An 18,061-nucleotide genomic window follows, 5' to 3' on the forward strand; every position below is an offset into this window, starting at 1 on the left:
CGGTACAACCAAAATTTTAGCCGTTCACAAATTTTCGCTCAGAAAAATTTTGCGAACACGATGATCACTTTGAAAATCATAGAGATTTACTTAATAAATACATAAATAAACAATTAAAAACAGTGGGCTTGCACTCGGAGGTGGTGCCTGTCATTTTTCTAACTTCTGGTTTGCGTGCATTTAAATTTAAAAATAATTGTTTCGAGTCAGTTTCCGTTATGTCTTCCGTCGCACGTCACGTTGTCGTGCGCCCAACGAACTCGTACGGTAACTGTGTTGCCTACCATCCGAAACGTAGGATACGTTTTTCGTGTGTCTCTGCGGGCTATTATTTTCGTGTGTACGTTGAAATCTCCACTATTCGTCCGCTACACCGTTCTGCCCCTTCTCCAGCTGGAAATCGAACTATCGAGCCGCCCGGGCAGCGGTACTGCAGTGCCTCTGACGAATGCCGTATTCATCTTACACCAGCGTACAGGTACTGGTTAGCTATCGGTTTTCCATACGATCAAATCCACCACCACTTAACCATCGTCTCCGCAGCGCCAAGACCTTCTTCTACATAATACGAGTTTTGCCCCGCGGTCAATTTATGGTACGTCTTATAATGCGATATTAACATAATACTAGCCGCACTCCTTCTCCTCTCGTTTATTCCTCCGCGCCAGCGACTGAACCAAGATACAGCGAAGGCGGCGGCGGCGGTGGCGGTTACACAACGCTTCGGCCTCGACGGTCACCATCACCACCACCACCACCACCACCACCACTGCCATCGACGGCAGTGCCGCCGCCTCCTCCATCGCGTTCCACTATTACTGTACAAACGTTGACTGCAGTCTCTGCCAGTGTACGACGATCTAAAGAAGTTTCTATTCGGTGCACGCTAAACGACGGCAATTCGTTTTATATTTATTTTCTTATTTACTTTCTCTGCGTCGTCCCAACGTCGCGTTGCACAAAATTCGTGTGTAATATAAATGTATGTACATGGTTCTAATATCCATCTAGTGTTGAGTTAAACGTAAACCGAGTGTGTCATTTTAGTTTTAATTCAAAAATCTTATCAAGCCGTGTGCCAGAAAGTACGACCAACGACAACATCTCCAGTAAGATAATATTTTGCAATCTCAAACATTTGTTTGACAAATGTTTGACAACATTTGTCCTCGAGCTTATCGTATATTTTATGCTTTTGTCAGCGTGTGATTTCCGTCGAGAAAACACGATTGCCGTTCATTTTAATTATTTCTCACATTCGAATATTTTGATTAATCATATATAGTTGTGGTCAAGAGAGTCCGAGGAGGTGATAAGGTCATTGTCGCTGACACATAAGTTTACTATGTCTAACGATGAACGATCACAACGTAATAATGCAGATTGTGTCACTACCACTAGATCGTGACGACATAATCCGATCTGTAAAATGTACTGGATTCATCATCGAAATCGAGGAAAACTCTGTGCATGATCTTTGTCGCATGACATATTAGAAGTTTCATTCGACAATATGAAACGTTTTGCTCCGCATTGTACGAAGAACAGTTTGACAATGTCGTTGCTTGCCGTCATCGTCTCTACAACTTTACTGTTGTCTACGAAGACAACAGTAGTACAAGGTATGTGCTATATTATTTTAGTATTTATTTGTACATTTTTTAAATAACATGAAATTAGTAAATATTTGAAATAAAATTCTGTGTATGGTCAATTATTGTAATACTGTATTTGAAAGCACATATGATGATATTTAATGATTCTTATCTCCGTAATTATGTGTTAGTTTTTATTAGGTAAAAAAATTAATTAATTTAAAGTACTTAAATTTTATTGAGTAACTAAGAAGTATACTTGCTTTTACTTTAAGTAATCAAATATATTTAATGAAAATAAACATTAAAAAACTGACAATTTTGTATACACGTAACGCCGAAGAACTTTTCTTATACGAGCTTCTATAGTTTTATTTATAACATGATTTAATTTTTCATTGTCTATCCATACATTTTTGAAAATGAATCATTTAATTGAAAATACACCCGACAGACTTAATGTCATGTTAATTATACCTTCAATGCCAAATACGACTTAATGTTCATGGTTTTAAAAACACGATTAAAGAGATAAACATAAATGTAACAACAGGTTATAACTAATCATCTCCGTATATGTATATTTAAGTGTCTGTGTGTGTGTGTGTGTGTGTGTGTGTATTCTTGTATTGGTATATTTCCACTATTCATATGTGAATAATCTTTTTCTACACTATATGATGGAATCTAGACTTAATTATGCCATTTAGAATTATCAAATGACTATTAATGTAAGCACCTAATCATCGGAAAATAATTTAATAACTATGGACTTCTATGTAGGTATGCATAAAGAATATAAATTTTTATTTAAATCAGTATATATATATATATGCGTTGTACTTTTTTTCCGTATCAATATACTTGTATTATGTTACTCTGTTACTCTGTATGTACCATATTTGTGTGTGTGTAAAAAAAGGAATTTCGACCAATTATGAAATGGGCATCGCCCCACAGCTATATGTATCATGTATGCGGCGGGTGTCCTTGGTTCGTGACGACAACGACTTTAAGAATATTACTACTACCTCCAGGTTGCCAAGCCGTCTTAAGCACATACATTCCTGTATAATATGTACAGGTATATGCAGCCGAGTGTATATGTATGTTACGACGTTGCCACGATTTTATATTGAATGCGATTTATAATACTTTTACTTTCACTTTGTTACGATGGCCGCCCTCGCACAGAATACCGACGGCATTGCGCGATACAATAACGGTGGAGGTGCCTCGGCGAGGCCGTGGACCGTAATCCGCGGTAATGGCATTATGGCATTTCAGAATTCAGGAAACAAGTCTTAAACACATAATATGAATAACAAAAATCAAATAGATAGTTCGTGTGCAGCCCGTGGAGTGCTATGCGCACGCCACAATAGTATGTTGAGCGAGAAACAAAATTATTGATTAAGTTTGGCGTGCGTCGAAAATATTTGAAAAATAAAACTATAATCATACCTTGGCAACTGATGATTTAATACCCCCGTGTAACATTGGACACGATGGCCTCTTATAAAATTTACATGAACCAAATCACAACAATCGAACCAGTGTTTTTCAATGTTATTCCCTAGATACTATATAATACTAAATACAACAAAGAAAAAAAAAATACATCAAAACATTTTGACTATATTAATACATAGTATATTTAAAAAAAATATGTTCGCTACTTATTTAAGTACTTAAAAGCTTGTGTTTATACAAATTTAAAAATCCGAAATTTAACTTTCGAAATTAAGAACTAAGAATAGTATAGTAGCAGATGCTACATCGACATACGAAAAGTCATTTAAATACTTTCAAATAATAATAATAATAATACTGATTCTGGATCTCGCACAAATTCTGGCTGAAAATGTCTATTGTACGTTGTTATAATAAATCATCAATTTCAATTTAATATATGGTCAACTTAAAAATACACACTCACATTTACCGCATCGCAGCGCTTTACACGACGGGGTCGTTCACATGATCTTACTACTCAATTACCCACACATTTTACACCTATCAATATATTATGTTATTATTACTACATAATAATATCATGATTCATAATTATTATACACCGTATCGTGTTGAATTCATCGTTGTATTGCGCATATAATTATTTTCATCATGTTATAAAAAGTTAAAAATATTTTGTATAAAGATTTCTGTAAACAATTTTCACAAGGAATATATAAAAAAAAATATAATATAAATATAAAAAAAAAATAAGAACAACTAAAACGACGTGTTTCAGTATGACATCTATTTGTACGAAAAAATCTCGTTTCAGTAATATCAAACATCATGGTTAATAATACTGTTATGAGTGTTATTTAATAAATAAGTTATAACTCGTTCTTTGTATTATTCGAATCACGTCTGAACATTTATTTCCGTCGTCCTAGTGTACTCAAAAACCAAAAACGTCAACCAGTACCGATAAACAATAAAAAGAAGAACAGTATTAGTACTTTATATTTTCAACCGGTAACCATTGTTCAATACGTTTTGGTTGTTTTTGAATGATTTGTAATTCTGACCAATTTAACGATACGCATTCAATAGATATCAATCAAAAACGTTGATTTTCATACAATTTACTCGTATATTGATTTAAGTTACAAACCAAAAACTTAGGAAATTCATTTTTGTAATATTTTCATACTACCATGAAAAATAATCTTTAAAATATATTAATGTGCTTATGTGTATATTAAAATTAATTATCAGGTAGTTCGTGTTATTACACTGTTGTACAACACTTGATGATAATAATAATAGTAATGAAACACTTTTATGTATTATAATAATATATAGGCTTTACTGTAAGAGCGGATTAATTTTAACTTTATAATTATAGTTATAATTATAATATTCAGGTCCATATTTCTTTTACTCTATATATTTTATCCATTACGTAATTTAGACAAGAATGTTGTGCAATAATAAACATTATATGGCGCGTGCTATACACACCCCCGCTGTATAATATTTATACAAAAGTATAATATGTATTTGACACAAATGCGAGAACACTGTATGTAAACGGAAAATAAATTGCACAATAAATTGATGGACATTTGTCGTGACATATTTCAACAAGCTGTAATATTATAAAGCAGTGTACTAGCTGCGGTATTACGCGGACAATGACGATGTCAAAGAAAACAACAAAGTCGATGGCGGAAAACCGAAAAAAAAAAAAAATCAGAATGAAAATAAAATACATTTCGTCATGGTGGGACTTACCTAACGCGGACCTGTAGATAGTATAAATGTATACTACCGGTCAATGGTAACGTGTTTTACCTTGTTAATACAGTTTAGGAAAAAAATGAACAACGGATAAAAAAATATCACAAAGGGAAAAAAATTGTGTGCACAATTAATCGTGTCTGGATGCTAACATAACGAGTTAGCCTTATGGAACCATGATATAGCGCAAACGTAAATAATAAATAGATAAAATACCGAAATCATGTTCTCAAAATAATTTAAGTATATCTTATTACATGCGTAGAATTTAAATAAAATACTTTTGAGTGTGGCGATCACCGTTAATAGTGATGTAGTCATAATTAAATTAAAAAAGAAAAAAAAAATTTCGTGGATTGGATTTTATTTGATTAGGCTACTGATACCTAATTATTATTTTGGTTTAATTGGGACACAAACCGTGGTTATTTTTATTTACACGGTCTATCGACGCGAGAAAAAAATACAAGAAAATATTCTAATAATATATATTGTTTTTAATTTCATGTCACTTCACAAATAAAAGATAAAAACGAAACAGGAACAGTATTGTTTTTATTTACTTACACATTTATTGTTATATTTTATTTTCTTTCGCCACTTTCCGATTCTCGTCATATTCAAATGTATTCACAACAATACACAATAAATATGTTATCGCGTAACATACATTTATACATTTATATTTTTACTTTCAATATTTTCGATACAAAACATATTTGTAGGTTTCACGATTTAATACTTTGGATAAAACACTTCTATATTTACGTAAATCTTATGTTACGCTAAAATACGAAGAATAGGTTTTCCAGGTTTTATTGCATATTACATCGATTGTCATAAAAATATAGTAATATAAATGAATGTAGAAATAAAATAAAAAATACTGATATTATATCTGAAATGTTCTTTGAAGCAGGTCGACAATATAGTGGTCAGATAATGGTTTTCTTTGATGGATTAATGTTTGGTTACAATTTAAGCTATATAGTACGAGTATATACTGTTAAGATCAGAAAATTAACAGATTAATGTATTATATCAGTTATTATAAAAATGACAGTCAATGTGCCACTCGAATTACTATTTAAACGTGATTTTAAATAAGCAAATAAGCATTTTCGGACTTGAATGGTGAACTGAAAAGAGAAATTTATACATTTTTTATACGTTCATCAAACTCTGAAGTAATTAAGAAAACAACTATACACAACTACATACTTCGGACTAGAACATATTTTTTTAACAGATTCTCAGATAAGAACTAGTATACTTTTCAAAAGAGCTTAAAATCTAAAAATTTAAATCGAAATTACACGTTGATAACATTAATAATTTATAAAGTGAACTAAAATCATTATAATTTGCTGTGATGATACTTTAAGCACGATTCATTATTATATTAAAATTATGATTTTATGAAATATATTTTTATGTTGATAAAATAAATATGTTCCTTTTTTTTATGCTAATAAAGTAATTATGTTCCTTTTGATGATCAATAATAAAAGAAGCATATAGGCGCAATATATTTGTACAGCGCTTAACGAGGACATTGTGTCTCCATATTTTTTAAAAAAGTCGCAATTCACTTCTATGGAGTCTTTAACTTACTTAAAACTAAATCATTTCATGAAATAAATATAAAATAAAATTAAATACGTGTCGATGTTAAATTATAATACACTCTTTATTATTACTATACTGGCATTGAAATATTATTTTCGTATTAATGGGATTTTTCGTCTATACATATACAATATATAATATACAATTATGCATTTTAGAATCCCATGGAAGTTTTGGGTGTGAAAATTAACTCGATTTATACAAGAAATAATTTACAATATTGTGTATAATTCGATTTCAATACATGTTTGCAGTAACAGTTCCAATAAACTTCGAAAGGATTTAGTAACATTATCTATTAGTGTTTCATAAGATTACTAGCAAAGTTTGTGAAAAATAGAACTATATTTTCCTCGTTGAATTTGAAACAAATTCACGTTTTAGAACTTTTCACGATCCGTTATTTGTAGTGATTAACTAGAACATAGAAATCCGATTTCCGGCAAAACTGTATCTAGCTACACTTACGAATTATCGTAATTTGTAGTAACAAATAAATGTACACGGCGTTAGTTTCTTTCACTGTGAAATATCAAAAACAAGTGTTTACACCGCAACGGTAAACCGTTAAAAGTATTAATTGTCGTTGTTTAGATTTCGCATTAAGGGAATTCTATGGCGGTCGTTAATACTTGCCCTACAACACATTTGATTTTATAATAATATAATAATAATTATAATAAACCAAGACGGAGGCAATAATAATTAATTCCGACTGTGACCAGCGAGGCGTTTTAATTGCACCGTGGTCGTAATTACAGTCGCTGATTTTTTTATTTTTATTTTTATTTTTTTAATCGTCTTTGGGTGGTCGAAATTATTATTCCATCATAACATTAACCATAATACACCACGCCAGCATGCGGTCATTTTTAAAATCGATTTAGATTTTTCTCATTCAACCTGCAGTACATTTGAAATCAATACAATCAACATCCATTATTATAAACTATTATTATTATTATTATTATTATTAATACTATTATTATTGCAATCGTTTTCGTCTTGTGCTTCTGTTGTAAAATATTATAAAATGTCTTTGGGGTAAATTTTTCTATTGTCAACGCACGTGCTATAAAAATTTACATCTATTAAAATTAAACGGTATTTTGTACTTTTAACAATAGGTTTGCATCACGTAAAGTCTATGTAATGTTACAGTTTTATAGGTAACCGATATGCGCATAAAATATTATATAGGTACAGTTGCGCGGTTATTGTTAAACAATTTGTCGGTGGTGTTGAAGTAACCTTCGTCTATCAACAACACTGTGGACTTTCACTTAGCGTATAATAATATAGGGCAGGCCGGCTATAATAAAAATAATAATTATTTTTTATTCGAATTTCTTAATTTGTACTGTACAAGTACTAGTACGAAAAAAAGAAAGGAAAACTTGTAATATATATAGTAGATGATGGCTCTAACGAGTAGATAATTTTAAGTTGATAATAACATCTTGGTGCGTTTTTATTATTTATATTATTAATATCTTATAACGTTTCTGATTTTAATACTCTAAAATGTCATTATCGAAACTCAAAAGTATAATAATTAATCTATAGGTACGTATCATGATGTTGTTAATGAAATTTTAAGAAACCAGTGAAATACCCATTAATATTTATAATATGACTATTTTTAAATGATTATGAATTAGGGAGTTAAGTATTATTTTTTTAAGATGACGAAAAATTGATTTTTTTCTTTTCCAATACTACCTACTTGGATTTATTAGCTTTTGACATTTGGTTCATTTACTTTTCAATGGGTATTTTTATTTATTCACATCATATTTCAAATACAACGGTGTCCTTACGTAATATTATATAGTTTAAAGATCATATAATGAATGTCTTAATGATGAAAACAATTATGTTATTCATTGTGCTTACTCTCTAAATCAATCACGTTAATTACCATGTCTATTTAAATGTTCAATAATAAATTCAATTGTAACACGTTTTATACGGTGTACAGTTATATTTATATTAAACACAGGTAGGTATGGTAATTTGTGGAATTAATCTGATGTTTGGCGTGTTCAGCTTTCTACACATAAACCTGATTTAGTTTGTGAAATTTAGATGTACTATCGCAGCATATACTGATAACAAGAACAATAGTTGTTAGTAATCGGCGTAAAATTAAAATCGGCGAATCTTAAATTCGTAGAAAATTTATCATCGTTTTTGTACATGACTTACAAGATAATTTTCGAATTCCATCAATAATGATAATTTTTTTAAATGTACCTCTAGTACGATTTTAAAAATATGCCAAAAAGTAATACTTTTACTAGAAATAATTTATAATATGATAAGAAAATGCATATTTTTTTGTTCGTTGTATTATTTATTGTTTTTACAGGATAACGGTGCAGGTATATATTTTATTCGCATCACCTAATTACTACAAGTACGCTTTAGTTTTTGTATAAAAGATAACAACTAAATTATTTGGATGATATTATTATTGCTAATTGCCATCCATTTAATATTTGGTATCTACAGCCAATAAGCAGTTTTTTTATGCTGTAAAATATATACGCTTCAATTTTTAATATTACAATATTAGTGTATATTTGAATTTAAAATACGACCAGATTTATTTTTCTATATTGTGTACTTATATATACGTCGAACTACCAAATTAGATTCATCAAAAACTAAATGTTATTCATTTTTATTGAATAAATTTAAATAAATTATGAAAATTACATTTTGTGGAACATAATGCAGTGTAAATCGAATTAAATTTTGTTCAAGTTATTTCGAACCGGGTTTTGATCAAATAATTAAAATAATTTTTTACGAATAATTTAGTTTTAATCATTGAAACAGAAACCTAATCTTTTCCATTAAATTTATAAAAATGTAAAATTGATCATATTACACTTTTATCAGTAAATAATGATTTTTCAACTAAATATCAAATTATGTTATTGTCATTCCTTTAAATTAAAGGCTGAAATTAATAGTTGGAATTAATAATAAAATAATAACCATTGATCAAATACTTTTAGAAGATATAAAGATTTTACATAGGAGTAAAAATATTTTAGTTCAAATAATGATAATTACAATAATGTACATATGGAAATGTATAAATGAGACTTAACAAGTTTTTTAAACTCTAATTAACTAAACTTGTAATGTTTAAAAAAAAAATAATATTTTTGTTTTAAAAATTAAAATTATTATTTTAAAATTAGGTTTACCGTGTTTTTACTATTTACCGTTAATATAGCTCAATGTTTTTTTTATTTAATCGTATTCTTTTGAGATATTTATAATTAATTGTTCGTTATATGCGAAGAAATATAACCAATATTAATACAAAAATATAAAATAATAAGTTAATTGTATAAATTCAACATTTATATCCATAGTTAATAAATAATAAGTATGATTTATTTAAAATATGTAATGATATTCATTTTATCATGTATATTTACTATATTTAATTGGTCATTGCAACTATTAAATTAAAAAAATATCAAAAAAATATAGAAATTAATGAACATAAATTAATATTTGAAAATATAGAGAACATACAATAAAGATATTATATTCCAAAGTACAATAAAATATATGTACATTTTTAAAAAAATTTCGAAACGCATTGTAAATATACATATGCTTTTTTTTTTTTAAATGAATCAATTTAATTTTAAATTATTTTTATCAATTTTACATTTTTTAATTGATTAAAAACTAAAATATATACCTACTTGTAAATTTGTTTGAATGTATTTAAATTAGTTTAAATAGTATGAGTGTCTAATAGGTTTTTATTAATTATTTTCTTTTAAGGCTTATTATTTATAACGAGCGAAACTTATTATTTTTACGCGTAGTATATAAACACTACTAGAATATATGATGTGATTATTTTCACCAAGTGAAATTCCTATACGACTCTCTCTATGCTCCTTCGTTATAAAAAATACTCATACATTTACCAGTTTAGGTTTTCTTATGTATCATATTATTATTTCTTAACAGTAAAGTGTAAATTACATTTTATTGGGTTACCTATCATTTTATAATAACTGACCAGTGCACATTTTTTAATTTCTGAGTTAAAATAATAAATAGATTTTGAAGTGCAATATTATTATTAAATATATGATTGTTTTGTCTTAACAATTTTGTATGAATATTTGTTTATAGCCCAACAGCAAAGATTTTTTTTGCCTTCGACCAATAATGGAAATTTCGCTTTACCTCGAGTGCAATTTCAAGATGATACGGAGAGTGACGAGATAATTGCGCCTCAACGTAGGCTGTCTGCTGCTGATCCTTCACCGTTATCTAATCCAGCTAGTTCATCTAGTTTTTTCACATCGCAACAACAACTACCACCAGGAACATTTACAAATTCTGGGCCATTTTCACGACCACCCAATGCCCAACAATTTATTTTAAATGGACAAACACAATTTCAACCAATTCGAAACTCGGGTTCCTTAAGTTTTTCTGATGCCGCATCTGCAGTTCCGCAACCATCATTCTTCCAACAAGCACCAATTCAGCGTCAACAACAACAACCACTTCAACAACAACAACAGTTTAATTTCTTTCCAAGTGGTTCCCAACAACAGCGATTCCGACCAATTGTACAACAACAACAGCCACGTACAGATCAGTCTGAATCTTTAGAAAACTTCGATGATAATCAAAATCCACAACTCTCATTAATATCTCAACAAGCGAGTCAAGAACGCTTTAATAGTGATTCTTCACGTCGACCTTTATCTCAAATAAATGGAATTTCACCAACTTCTAGAAGTCCGCCATCTGCGGTACCTATTAGATGGTGGAATCCAGGAACAGCTGACTCTGAATCAGGGGCTGTTAATACCGATAACGAATCAGTAACTGGAATTAACACAAGAGACGAAGTAGAAGAATTTAACCAGCAAAGGCAACCTCCAAAACGTGGACGCGGACAACCACAACAGGGGAAACGAAGACCTATAACTACATCAGTGCCTTCTTCGGTTCCAAGTTTAGATGAACAACAAGAACCAGCTGCCGTTGGATTTACTGTAATACATGACGAGAATGATGATAGATCGTCGTGGTCTCAACCAACTATTACTACACATAGACCACAGTCTGGACAAACATCATTTCGAAATAGAAATACGCCAACTGTAAACCGACGACCAACTACTTATAATCCATTATCTGCTGTAACAATTTCTCCTACAACTATAAGGTCTTCACCGCCATTATCTGTAACACTTAACAGACAACAACCAACTACTGTGAGAAGTAGAAAACCATCATCGTTTATTTCAACTACAAGTACTTTTAATCCTTTAGAAGACGAAGAAGAAGAATTACTTGTAGAAGAAAAGCATCAATTTTTACCTCGGAAGAATATAACGACAACAACAACAACAACAACTCAATCTCCTCCGGTACCAATTACTACTCTTAGGACACCTTTAAGACCTAGACTTAATACCCCAGTGACTTCGTCTCCACAACAACAACGAATGAAAAAAATTGTTAATAATCCTGCTATAATTCAAAGTATAATAAGTAGAAAACCTACATTGACTACTACTTCTACCACTACTACAACTACATTGGCTCCCACAACTACTACTACTAATCATGAAATAGTAGAAGAGTACGAAGAGTATGAAGATGTAGAATACAGCACGTCAGCTTACACAACAACAACTGAGCTACCATCAACTAAAAAACTCACAAAAGCACAACCGGTTACTCAACCGACTAAACTTATCCAAAAAACCCAGCCAACTAATGTTAGTTCAATAGGAACAACTGAAAGTTGGTTTGTAGTTGCTAGTGTACAAACAAGTCGATCTGTTTCGTCATCATCAAACTCGGCTAGTGGAACAAATAAGAATCTTACAGTGAAAGAGCCAACAACATCCACAACAATTACTCCTACATCCAAACATAGATTTAATAATAAACCAACAATAACAACTACTAGTACAACTACAGTTGAAAGTATCATTGATAAATTAGATAGAGTTCAATCGGAACTGTCAAATGGTATATTATACGGTAGTTCTTCAAATACTAATAATAGTCGTCAAATTTTGACTGATATGCAAAATAGTGGCAACAATGATGATAAACGAAATGATATTATCATACCATCGTTTACAACACCTCCAAACATTGAAAAAACAACTGTAACTACAATAAGTACTACAATACCTACTACTACTACTACTACTACTACTACTACTACTACCAGTAAATCTATTGCTACTGCTACAACTAGTACTGCCAGGACAACAACAAGCAAAAATGAGAATGAAGATGAAGATAAGGAAGAAGAAGACGAAGAAGAATCTGATGATTCTGATAAAGAAACAACGTTTGTTCGCAAATTTGTACCTTCCAAACAGAGAACTTCTACGGTTTCTACTATTTCTACAGTAAGCACATTAAAACCTGTATCACAAACAGGAAAAAAGAAAAGTTTAGTGGACTCGGTTAAATTTGATGAGTTATTAACAAGTGGATTACTGCCCGCTGGATTCAACCCGAAGCCACCGCCAGCATATAAATCTAAAACTATTACGACCACAACAACAACTGAATCGTCTTTGCCAGTTACTAGTATCACACAACCAACTACTAGTAGTAGCAGAACTACGTTTAATCCTACATCTAGTATTACTAGTACTACTACTGTAAAATCTAAGTTACCAGGTTTGAACATTAAATTTGTTGATGATTCTTCAGCTCTAGCTTCGCTATTGCCACCGGGATTTAAATTAGAAGATACTATTAAACCTGTAGAAATTTTGTCACCTTCATTACTTCCACCAGGGTATAAGCCACCTGCAGAAAATGAAGATACAACTAATACAAATAAGGAACCTGAAGAAGTATCCACAACAGTAATGTCAAAAATCGAAGTACCATTAAGTACAACAACGGCAGCCGCCTCTAGCAGTACGACAGGATTAGTTTTCCCCAATAGTGGTAAAGGAATAAATAGTTCCGGAACCAGGAAACCGTTACCATCAAATAAAAAAATGCAAGCTTCAGTTACAACTGCTCCTATCATCCAAAAAGGATGGCCAGTGAGGTAATTATAGATAATATTATAAATTATTATTTTGTTTTTATCATCATAAGTTTTTAAATAAATATAAATATATTTTATCTATAGGGCCAGCACTGAGTTTACTGGTTGGTCTACGCCATCGACCACACCACTTTCTATAGAAAAACTGTTAGAACAATCCAAAGCATCTGATCTAGCTGCTTCAATGACATCTACTGTAGAGCCTACAACTAGTTCTACAACTACTACAACGACTTCTACAACAACTATGAAACCACCTCCAACAACTACACCCGGCCAGTGTTCTGAAAATGATTCGGTTTGTGAACTTGTTGGTACTGTACGATTAGTTGGTTCTGGGTCAGAGAAATGGGTACCTGAATTACTTGACCACAATACTCCAGAATGGAGGTCATTAGCTAACGATATTGAAACTCAAGTAAGTAATAATTATTTATTTATATCGCAGTGCTATTATGTACAATTGTATTTATGTTTTATTTATATAGCTTGATAAAGTGTATAGTAAGTCACCTGCATTAAGTAAATGGTACAAGAAAATAACCATCGATTCATTTAGGTATGTATAATAGCATTGTATATTTTATGTACATAATATTTATCAAAATTTTGATTTGATGTTTTTAATTGATACTTTTAATACTAATTGAATTTTGGTCTTGAGAATATTTTAAAAATATATTATATTATAAAAAATTTAATTAATACTAATTTATTAAATTAAAATTTTTCTATAAATGGTGTATAAGGTTTTGTTTTATTTGATTATATTAGTCCTGGAAGTAATGTAATCAGTAATGGAAAATCTGATAAAAATGCTGGAGTTCTTGTTGACTTTTTCGTACAACTTAATCAGTTAGGACGTACAGTCAGTACTGCAGATATTCGTCGACTATTTCATGAAACATTGCAAAAAGAAGGAAGTTTAGGATCGTCTGCACAACCGTTACAATACGGAAATGGTGGTGACTACGATGGTCTATATTTAAAACTAGGAAGGTTCACCGTTGATCCAACACGCACGGATTTCATTGGTAATAAAATACATTTATTATTATATCAATATTTAATTAGGTATTATAAATACATTTTAATGATTTAAAAGTAAAAGTTATAATAATAGAATAATTTAACTGATTATAAAATAAATATTACTACGCAAATACTAAAAATGTATATTTATACTTTTATTTAATTTATTTCGTATGGAAAATAAAAATAAATTAAAACTATTGTATATTTATCTTGTGGTATCACCATTGCATTAATATATATATAATCACACGATGTTTGACAATGTTTTGAATTTTTGAATTAATATTATATTTTTTCATAATAGTATTGCCCAAACCTACAAGAGGAGTGACTGCGACCGCTGGGACAGATGACGCGTGGTTACCACAATGGGCTGTAGCTGTCATGGTCATTGGACTCGGATCATTACTTTTCGTATTAATTTTCGGCATAACAGTGGTTGGTATTTAAATATTATTAAAAAATTTATTTTAGAAAATATGGTAATTTGTTACTATTATTTTATTAAACTTTACAGCTCGTCAGTCGTAATAAGAGCAATAAAAAAGTACCGCCGCCGACGATACAGCCATCTATGATTTCCGAAGATCACCAGCAGCCTATATACGGTACAGGCAAAAATGGACCTACAAGTGGGAGTCGCCATATGTTACATCATCCGTCATCGCATTCAAATTCCAACTATAACATCAGTTCATACGGTTACGATAACTATGCAGTCGATGACGATATGATGATGTTGGATGAAGACGATCTAGAAGATGTTGACCGTTTGTACGACATGGATGCGGTATGGACCGATCACGACCACGAAAAGCTCAAAATTCCACATAACGGGGTCGGGAAAAAGGTTAGTTTTGATGAATACAATTTACAATGAATACATTTTTGATTTGATTCTATACCTGAAAAATTTACGTTTAATAGATATCTGAATAAAACTTTAATTTACTTATTTAATTATAGCATCGAGATACACAGCATTACGATAGCTGGCGATCAACAGCATTATCACCTCAAACGTTATCACCGGTTCAAAGTGGATATTATACCGGTGGAGGCGGTGGTTATAGTTACGGTGCAGAGCATAATAATTACGGAGATGAAAGGCGACATTATCATCGTGAAGCCACAAATCCACGATCACATCATCATTACCCAAGCTCTCATCATAACCCCGGCACGTCTTACACGACTAGTCCTAGGAAGCCACCTCAACAGTATCACCCTGACTACGATACAGATTTTTGATAAATTTACCGTCATGCGTTAGACGTAACGTTCAGTTGCCATTTAAGTTGATAATTAGGATTTTCAGTAATAAATTAAAAGTATTGCTGTGTATATAAATAATACTCGCTCATTTATTATTTTTATATTCTATTATTATTTTATTGCATACATATTAAAGTTATACTGTCTTTTCAAAGTTGATCCAATTTTATAATTTTATAAAACGTATAACTCTAGTCAAACAACTGCTATAAGCATACTCAATTGTATGACACCTATCCAAATGAAATATCATGTGATTTTATGTCTACTTTTTTTTACATATACCTCTTAAGATATTTTTCATTAAAAATTAAATTAAACAATTTATTTAATGTATATATTTATTAAAAAAAAAAAAAAAAACTATACAATTTTATGCTTTTTTTTTATTTAAGAAATTTATTTCATAAAATATATTATTATTTTTTATTTAATTTTTTATAACTATTGTTTTTATGAACACTAAATATCGATAATTTTAAGTCTCTGCTATATTTTATTATTATTATTATTATTATTATGATATTATCATTCCACGTGTTAACTAATTATTGTTATATTATAATATATTTGTATAGTAAAATATTCTACACGTAATTTGATATTATAAAAGTATCCCAAAAATATTTACTTATAGGTATATTAACTTAAACGATGCTAGTGTAATGGTATATTAGTATTGTGATTCACTGTTATAGCTCTGCTCTAGTTTTCAAACGAAGAGAATAAAAATTAAATTTGTATAATCTTTAATACTACTCTCTCAATTAAAGTATTAGTAAAGCATAGTGTTACATTATTTTAATGGTTGTACAAAATTAACGAATATTATGAGTGATTACTAATTACATCAACGTTTAAACTTTTTGTCTTTGACGTACTTATTATTTAAATATAAGTCAGGTATTAGATTATTATAACATTACAATCATTAAATAATCGTTGGAATATTGAAAATAAACATATTTTATGTAATACAAAAATACCAAATGCAATACTGAAATCGTTTAAACAATTTGATACATACTAATTTCCGCTACATCGTGATTTATTGAAATCAGTAACCGTTTCAATAAAATTGTAATATCCTGATTAACGGGTATAGTATATAAAAAAAAAAAAAAGATTAGGTAAGTACATGTATATTTATCTTTTTTTTAAATAAAAGAAAAGAAAAAATATTTATTGTCATTATTAAATATATAAATATATAAAAAAAAAATCAGTTGTTGGAGATATTTTTTTATTGGAATATAATTCTTTTAAATTCATTATAGCATTTAGAATGAATAAATTTATTTTATACTATATCATTATTCTGCGAACAATTTTCAATTTGTTAAAAAAACTGATGTTTCATTAAAAATATATTATTTTTTGACTTGCAAAAAAAAGAAAAAAAAACTTATTTTAGGTACAAGTACAATTTTAGAAATTTGTAAAGTACTCGCATTTTTTAAAATTTTTTATCATCACTGAAAAATAAAAACGTTTTTGATGAAGGGATCAATAAGATCAAAATATATCATATAATATATATCATGTATTATATATAATAATATATCATTAATTAATTAATTTATTGAAACTGTTAATGAAAATGTTCATATTTTAATTCAAATTCGTTAGTTTTATTACAATAACATTATGTTTTACATTAAGTAATTATAATATTTTTAGGTTTTTATTGTTTAATATATGATGATTCTAATTGAAAAAATATAGTCAATAATTAAACTGTAAAATAATAGCTTAGTTACATCCTTTTTTCTCGGCAGAATCATAAAATCATTATGGCTCAACTGAATTAGATTTTAAAATATGTGAATTGTTTTTAACTGACTGTAAAATAATATTACTCGTAAATTACCTTAACTGACCATTGCAGCCTATTATGATCAAACTATGATCAAACCACAACTAGTTGGTTTGAAACATATAGTTTTTATTGTTCTCATGCTCTCAGGAATATATGAATAAATTTTATAGATAACCTATACTTCACTTGATTATACCACTTTTGTTTTTACGTATCATTAGGCTTAGATATATAAGATAATTTAAAATTATCTTTAACTTTTATAAATGGCATTTCTTATAAATATGCAAAAAGAGTAAGTATTTGAAAATTTAATTTTTAATAACTATTTTTACTATTTGTACTCATGAAATAAATAAA

The 18,061-nt window shown here is 29.5% G+C and overlaps 1 protein-coding gene across 1 annotated transcript; it reads left to right on the forward strand.

Moving 5' to 3' along the window:
* Positions 1-818: 818 nt before the first annotated feature.
* On the forward strand, positions 819-16,036 carry LOC112688907 (mucin-5AC). The gene is made up of 9 exons (XM_025562323.1): positions 819-1,109; positions 1,286-1,622; positions 10,656-13,572; positions 13,657-13,990; positions 14,061-14,131; positions 14,347-14,606; positions 14,912-15,045; positions 15,125-15,457; positions 15,574-16,036. The coding sequence occupies exons 2-9, from the start codon at positions 1,514-1,516 to the stop codon at positions 15,856-15,858; spliced, it is 4,443 nt and encodes a 1,480-aa protein (XP_025418108.1). The 5' UTR covers positions 819-1,109; positions 1,286-1,513; the 3' UTR covers positions 15,859-16,036.
* Positions 16,037-18,061: the final 2,025 nt, after the last annotated feature.

Source organism: Sipha flava, unplaced genomic scaffold (genome assembly GCF_003268045.1).
Source record: "Sipha flava isolate LNK unplaced genomic scaffold, YSA_version1 41_pilon_pilon, whole genome shotgun sequence".
In the NCBI taxonomy this organism is placed as follows: domain Eukaryota; kingdom Metazoa; phylum Arthropoda; class Insecta; order Hemiptera; family Aphididae; genus Sipha; species Sipha flava.

What these genes read in the sequence shown, in the direction of transcription:
- LOC112688907 (XM_025562323.1), top strand. Translation starts at nt 1,514, where the DNA reads ATGAAACGTTTTGCTCCGCATTGTACGAAGAACAGTTTGACAATGTCG. An exon ending in GAAGACAACAGTAGTACAAG is followed by an intron (nt 1,623 to 10,655) that starts GTATGTGCTATA and finishes ATTTGTTTATAG; the next exon opens with CCCAACAGCAAAGATTTTTT. An exon ending in ATAACCATCGATTCATTTAG is followed by an intron (nt 14,132 to 14,346) that starts GTATGTATAATA and finishes TGATTATATTAG; the next exon opens with TCCTGGAAGTAATGTAATCA.